This window comes from Lipotes vexillifer, unplaced genomic scaffold, assembly GCF_000442215.2.
Source record: "Lipotes vexillifer unplaced genomic scaffold, Lipotes_vexillifer_v1.1 scaffold393, whole genome shotgun sequence".
Classification (NCBI taxonomy): Eukaryota; Metazoa; Chordata; class Mammalia; order Artiodactyla; family Lipotidae; genus Lipotes; species Lipotes vexillifer.
The window spans coordinates 2,879,060-2,886,945 of NW_006774564.1; the positions used below are offsets into that span (position 1 = coordinate 2,879,060).

Here is a 7,886-nt window from a genome sequence, read left to right on the forward strand (position 1 = left end):
CCATGCTCCCAATGCAGGGGGCTTGGGTTCCATCCCTGGTCAGGGAACTAGATCCCACATGCCGCAACTAAAAAAGATCCCACATGTGGCAACAGAGACCCCGAGTGCCGCAACCAAGACCCGGCACAGCCAAATAAATAAATATTTTTTAAAAACCCAAAAAACAGCCTGAAGTGTTCCTCTCTTAAACATAAGGGTGGAAAGGTAAAATGCCACCGCTATAAAATTGCTTGATGGCAATGTAAGTCAGAACAGTAGTTACTCTGGGGTAAAGGGTGGAATTTGGCGTTGGAAGAGTTATGGGGTGCTTGGAAACATTCCATACCTCAATCTAGGTGGTAGCTACATGAATAAAAATTTATCCATCTAGGACTTCCCTGGTGGCACAGTGGTTAAGAATCTGCCTGCCAATGCAGGGGATATGGGTTCGAGCCCTGGTCCAGGAAAATCCCACATGCCGTGGAGCAACTAAGCCCATGAGCCACAACTACTGAGCCTGTGCTCTAGAGCCCGTGAGCCACAACTACTGAAGCCTGCGCACCTAGAGCCTGTGCTCCACAAGAGAAGCCACCACAATGAGAAGCCCGTGCACCACAACAAAGAGTAGCCCCTACTCGCCACAACTAGAGAAACCCCATGCGCAGCAACGAAGATCCAATGCAGCCAAAAATAAATAAGGACTAATAACTAACTAATAAGGACCTACTGTATAGCACAGGGAACTCTACTCAATACTCTGTAATGACCTATATGGGAAAAGAATCAAAAAAAAAAGTGTATATACGTATATGTACAACTGATTCACTTTGCTGTACGCCTGAAACTAACACAGTATTGTAAATCAACTATACCCCAATAAAAAAAATTTTTTTTTTAATGTATCCATCTGCACATTTAGCATTAGTGCACTTTACACTAGCATTATACTTAATGAAAACTTTAGGAACAAGAAAATGACTTCCTTTCAGCACTGTTCTAGTAAGTCCCCAAAATGCTGATGACTGCTGTTTGAGGAGGAAAGAAAACCTTTCAGCTTTAGTAGCTCACCACTGCTACAGCATGTCTGAACAATTTAGCTCCAACCTACCTTTTAGTCTTCATCCCCCTATTTCTTGCAACAAATACTCTGTACTCGGACTAAAGGAATTATTCCCTCTTCCATAAACAATCACATACTTTCACATCTTTGGGTCTTGGCTCAGATTTCCCTGTCTGGCAAAATCCTACTACCTTTCACTGTTACCTCCTATTTGGAGTCTCCCCTGATCCACTCGCAGAGAGGAAATAATTCCTTTTTCTTCTCTTCTCCCATGAAACTTCTTCATGCTACTAATATAGCACTTAGTACCTATGTACCTGTCTCCTCCCACTGAACTGTAAACTCCAGGAGGTCAAGGGGTATGCACCTAGAATAGTGGGCGGCACAGGGTAGTCAATAAATATTGATTTAAAAGAATACATGACTCTGCAAATATCCAAAAAGAAGAGAATTTTTCTCAACAAGATAAACTTAAAGAAGTGACCAGAATGAAAAAAGACATAAAACAAAGATAATTAAAACAAAAAACAAAAAATATATTTTATACACGCCTATATTGGCATAAATAAGTTCTCAAGGAATTTATAAGAAACCTGAGTGGCTGTCTCTGGCAAAGGAGTCTGGGGTCTAGGTAGGGATGAAGATTAATTTTATTTTACAATCTTTTCTGTTATCAAACTTTTTTGCCACATCAAGGTATTTAAGAATGATTAGGGCTTCCCTGGTGGCGCAGTGGTTGAGAGTCCACCTGCCGATGCAGGGGCCACAGGTTCGTGCCCCGGTCCGGGAAGATCCCACATGCTGCGGAGCGGCTAGGCCCATGAGCCATGGCCGCTGAGCCTGCGTGTGCTCCGCAACGGGAGAGGCCACAACAGTGAGAGGACCGCGTACTGTTAACTGTTTTAAAAAAGGAAGTCACAAAATGACAAATAATAAAAAATATATCTGAAGCTATATACGAACTAGAAGAAAAATGTGAAAAAAACCCAAAAAGCTTATGATTTAATGTGCAAAGAATTGGCTCAGATAAATACATTCTGATTACTTTTATTTGTAATTTTACTAGGTTCATTTTCTCTAACATTTCCTCTAAAATATACAAGGTGAATTACAGACATTAGACTATTGTTTATAGACAAGAAAGAAAATAGGCTATACTGAATAAGGAAAAAAATGTCATAGGTGGCTTCAACTTGCTTTATGGTCGATTTAATTACTATTGTTTTGCTGTGCGTTTTTCAAATAAAGTTCATCAAATTTTTATTTAAAATCTTTTATCAGTGATATTTTTATTACCATGCCCCCCGTAGCAAAAAGTGGCAAATGAGCAATACCAAGCACTAGAAACTTTCACTGATTTTAAGTATGGGAATTAGTTTTGTAAATAAATGTAGCCCTTTGCATTCAAATATTAAATTTTTAAAAGGGGTTTTAATGTGGTCCCTAAAGGCTGATTTCTTCTCATGTTTTAGGCCTCGGCTCAAATGTCACCTACTCAGAGAAACTTTTCCTGATCCACCTACCTGGAACAGTCCCTTTCTATATATAGATATCACAGACTGAAATAATCATGTTTATTCTTTGTTTATATACTCATTTTCTATTATTCCACACTTGAATGCAAGGTTCAAGAAGGCTGGAACTTGTCTGCCTTCTATTGCTGTATTCCCATAGGAATTCAATAATATTTATTGAATAATGGGGGAAAATTACAAAACTGATCTAGTGTTTTCTTTTCCCCACTGTTTACTTTTCACAAGCATTATTATCCATTGCATTCTGCCAGGGCCTGTTTGGAATTTAAAGCTCTAGAAGAGGGCTTCCCTGGTGGTGCAGTGGTTGAGAGTCCGCCTGCCGATGCAGGGGACATGGATTCGTGCCCCGATCCGGGAAGATCCCACATGCCGCGGAGCGGCTGGGCCCGTGAGCCATGGCCGCTGAGCCTGCGCGTCCGGAGCCTGTGCTCCGCAACGGGAGAGGCCACAACAGTGAGGGGCCCGCGTACCGCAAAAAAACCAAAAAAACAAAAAAAAACAAAACTGTAGCATGTTTCAGTACTTCCTTCTTTTTTATTGCCCAATAATATCCCATTGTATGGACATAACCACATGTTATTTATCCATTCACCAGTCCATGGACATTTGGGTTGTTTCTGACTTTTTGTCTATTAAGAATTATGCAGGGGCTTCCCTGGTGGCGCAGTGGTTGAGAGTCTGCCTGCCAATGCAGGGGACACAGGTTCGAGCCCTGGTCTGGGAAGATCCCACATGCCATGGAGCAACTGGGCCCGTGAGCCACAATTACTGAGCCTGCGCGTCTGGAGCCTGTGCTCCGCAACAACAGAGGCCGCAATAGTGAGAGGCCTGCGCACCGCGATGAAGAGTGACCCCCACTTGCCACGACTAGAGAAAGCCCTCGCACAGAAACGAAGACCCAACACAGCCATAAATAAATAAATAAATACATAGTGTATTAAAAAAAAAAAAAAAGAATTATGCAGGTATGATAATAGGTGTATCAGCTTTAACATCTGTTAAAGAGATAATAATTCTCATTGTTTTGATATTTGTAAAGAATAGTGCCTGGCACAGAGTTATGTTCAAAAAATATTAATTCCCTTCTCCCTACTTTACAGGTAAATTGAAGGTTAAGTTATTTATCTTTCTAACCTGACCTAACTATACTACCTTCAACCTAGCAAAACCTTTCCCCAAATATACGATTCTCCCTGAGGAGATTCCTCCATCATTTCTTTCAGACTTTCTCACCTTTTGCTAACAGAACTCAGAGGCTCCCACTTCTCTTTCTCTCTCTACTTTAAACTAAGTGCTGAATGAATATCATCTAATCTTTTAGTTATGTTCCTATTTCCACAAAAATTCGAAGAACTATTTTTTTTAATCTGTATAACACTTCCTTCCATTCAGTGTCCCCTCTTCTTTATTTTACGCTCCATGTAGGTATCCTGGTGCTACCTCAAGTTAACAGCACAAGACGGAAATTTTGTTACCTGTAAACGCTCCCTCTTGCCTAGTTTCCATGCTATCAGTACCGAGGTTACTATCATTAACCTTTTTTTTCTGATAAATGCTGATGTTAAGGACCATCTTGGAAATTATACAACACAATTCATTATCCATTTTCATATAAATGTATTTAAATGCCACTGTGATTTTAAAACATTACCAAACCTTAAAAGGGACCCATGTAAATTCTGAAAAACAAAATGCTAACCTTATAACTATCCAATTAAAAAAATTTTCATAACTTTTTCCCCCTTCTATTTATACCCTTGCTTTTAGTATGTTAAGCAGTATGCCAGTTACCGATTTGGAGTTTTAATTTTACACAGGAACTCTGTGACTCCCATAATTTTGTTAACTCAGTCACTATTTCTGTTCCTTGCTCAACAAGCTGGAGCCAGAAATACTAATTAGATGTTACCCCTTTTCACTACTAGACCATAATTACTTTGAGCCCAGCAATGCCAAACAATGATGGTTCTTCCTGTTTGGTTCTTGGCGGTTTCATTCCTTCTCTAAGCTGGCAGACCTAGGTGTGGAGTGATATTTATGAAAGTCGTAGATGATACAGCACAATGGCAGAATATCAGTAACCAATAAGTATTATAATACAGTCCTATCAGAAGGGAGTGGCTCCGAGAGTGGAAAGGAAGAGGTGAAGGTGCAGATTTGCCCCGAGATTTAATCATTCCGATGGTCCCTTCTCAAGAACTCTTTAGAAAGTGGGTTCTTCTAGAAGGGAAGAAGGGTTTGTTTAACAGTGAGGTTTTCTTTTTGTTTTTTTAAAGGACAAGCATTGTAAAGTACGCTTAGTAAAACTCTCGCTGATACTAAGACGAATAAGCAGAGTAAGCAGTCTTGGAAAACTCAAGCGTGGGGAGAAGGGGAGGGGCGGGATAGAGAAACACAGCGCTCTGTCTCGGGTGGAGAGACATCGCCGACTGGTGGGGCCCCGGAGACAGCGCAAGCGAGGAACCGCGCAGCGGCCGCGGGCGGAAAAGCCGGGCCCAGGGCCGCTCACGCAGGGCGGGGTTTCGGGGCCAGAGCCCGGCCGAGCCCAGCCCAAAGGGTGCCGGACGCCTGCGAGAAGGCCGCGTCCTCCCGCACCCCGCCCATCGTTGGTGCTGCCAGAACGAGGGCTGGGAAGGAAAGAAGGAAGAAGTGCTAACATGGACGTGGGAGCCAAAGCAACGAGTGCCCGTGGCGGCTCCCCAAGGGACTGCTGGTCTGGGGCAGGAAAGCAGGGCCCGGCGCCGCGGCCTCCTGGCCTTCCCTCTCTCAGCCCCTGTCCCACCGCACTCACTCTGCCACACGATGCTCTTCAGCCCCCGGTCCGTCACCTGAGGCGCCATCTTCCCAAACACCGCTGAGGACCAGCCGCCGCCTCCCACTCGCAACCCCCTTCAGCTGTTAGAGGGTGTTCGGCCTGGCCCCGCCCGTCGCTGAGGGGAAGGCCCCGCCCACACCCACGGGCCGCGCCCTCCGGTGACGTCACGGGCGTCCGTAAGGGGATTTCCGCCCACCCCTGGACTGAGGCTGCGCAGTGCGGGTGGAATCTCCGTGGGCAGTTGCGCCCTCTAGCGGGAGGCTGTCAACCGAATTTCGACGTCCTGGGACGTCAGAAAGCGAAAGCGTACAGACGGATTGTGAGCTGATACCATCTTAAGAAATCCCGAATTCACGCATACGATTCATGAAAAAGGAAGGGATCCTTCGCTTTACAAAAGAGTTCTTCACATTGCGAAGCGGTTTGTAATAGACTCTTCACTCAGTCAGCTACCTAATAGAAAATTTAGCCTCCAAAAAGTTTATTTTATTCATTTTCCAAGGACATAATCATTGTATAGAACTATGAGGTGCCGTCCACTGTGACCAGAACTCTGCAGGACTTTCAGGAAAGTCAAAAAAAGGAGACCCACTAATGAAGAATTTAAAGTCTAATTAGCTCAATTCCTGGCATGCCGAAGGTAGTCAAAAACTGGTTAAAGTAGCGAATGCCTTAATGGTGACAATATACATAAATGAACCAATAAAATAATAATTATTCAATAAACATAAATTCATGTGGGAGGGGCTATCAATGTTTTAGGATTTAAAAGAAGGGAATTATTGCTGATTCACAAAGGAGGTGATTGGAGCTCAGACTTAGAAAGTTTAGGCAGAGATCTGTTTCCTGAGATGGTTCTTTGGAGACTTGAAATCAAAGCAATCATAGGGGAATTCCCGGCCGGTGCGTTCCCGGACTCCCCACTTTCACTGCTGAGGGGGTGGGTTCAATCCCTGGTCCGGGAACTAAGATGCCACAAGCTGCGTGATAAAAACAAAAACAAGTAGTCAATCATGAATTAAAAGAGTTTAGTTGCTGAGAACCGCCCCCCCCCCCAACTGTAACATAACCATCGTATACTGGTGGAAAGTAGACTTTCCCACACCCATTTGCAAAGAACCAATGGTTCAAGTTGGTCACATAGGGAAGTGCAAATGGTTAGTCACTACTAGTAATAACAATGGCTAACATTTACTGAGGGCTTACTATATGCCAGGCACCACGCTAAGTGGATTATCTCATTGATCCTCAAAGCAACCCTTATAGACAAGGAACCTAAGGCTTAGTGAAGTTAAGTAACTTGCCAAGGATGCACAGCTAGTGGTGCAGTGGGAACAAGAAATCAGGCTTGAGCTACACAGAAAGCAATAAGGCAGTCTGTGGGATAACTGGCAATTTTTGCTTTTTAGCTTTTTAGGAGAGAGAAGGAGAATGAAGAATGAAAACACCCATAAAATGGGTTCAAGCAAAACCTATGGCATGAATGGTTTTTCCATGCAAGTCTTGTATGGACCAAGCTGGAGCTCTGGCCTGTTTCAAACGTATTTTGAATGCACTTAGGTGGTCAGAATTTTAAACAAATGCACATACTACATTCCTCTCCCTTTTCAATTTTAAATCAGATTCTACTTAGTATACCTGGGTTGAGGCCCCAGGGATAAGAAAAAGACAAGGTACAGACTCACCCTTCTAAAATGGAGCTCTTTGCCCTAGAGGGTCAAACCAAGACAGAAGAGTGATGTGGGTGGAAGTGCCTCCATCCTCTACCCTTGAGGAGAATGACCAGGTGCCGTGGGATAACATAGAAAGGCCCTTCTGGGTTGGAAGTTTGACTTGAGTCACATGGGGTATAGCTGTGACTCATGCCCCTGAAGGCCAGATTCCAAGGTGGCAGTGTGAAATAGTGGAGCAAATGTGGGTGTTAGCAGCATATAGACATGGGTCCACAAACCCTGGCTTTGCCTTTAATTAGTAGTGTGACTTGAAACACTCCAGTGTCATTGCATTTATTTGTTGAATAGAGTATAATATCTCAAACTTCACAACAACCCAACAAGATGATAATCTTTACTGCCATTTTACAGATGTGAAAACAGATTCAGGGAAGTTAAATCACGTAAGACCTCAAGATGGCTCCAAAACCACTGCCCTTTCCATTGTACCACATTGCCTAACCTCACTTGCTCCCCTAGTTTCACATAACCTCCCTGAGCTGTCTCTCTAGTCTCCTTTTGTTGGTTTGCCTAAACAGATTGAACAGGAATTTGAATTCCCTGAACACGACACAGCAGAATGGAAGGTAAAATCCACCAACGCTTGTCAGAGATGAAAAATCTGCTTTGCATAATTTGTAGAGCTGATAAACTGCTACAATGATCTAGGGCTGAATGTAAAAGCTCTTGAGTTAGTGCAGATTCCTCTCTCACCATCCTGTTCCCAGGTCTTCTTCTCAAATATAATTTATCACTTAATCATGATAACCCAGAGAAATGTTTTC

The 7,886-nt window shown here is 43.3% G+C and overlaps 1 protein-coding gene across 1 annotated transcript in view; it reads right to left on the bottom strand.

The window, feature by feature from the left end:
• Nucleotides 1-5,460, bottom strand: part of STXBP3 (syntaxin binding protein 3) — a 54,810-nt gene extending 49,350 nt beyond the window's left edge. Inside the window, exon 1 of the mRNA XM_007449336.1 lies at nt 5,366-5,460. Coding sequence (XP_007449398.1) covers nt 5,366-5,414 — 49 coding nt within the window. The 5' untranslated portion in view covers nt 5,415-5,460. The remainder of the gene's footprint in view (nt 1-5,365) is intronic.
• Nucleotides 5,461-7,886: the final 2,426 nt, after the last annotated feature.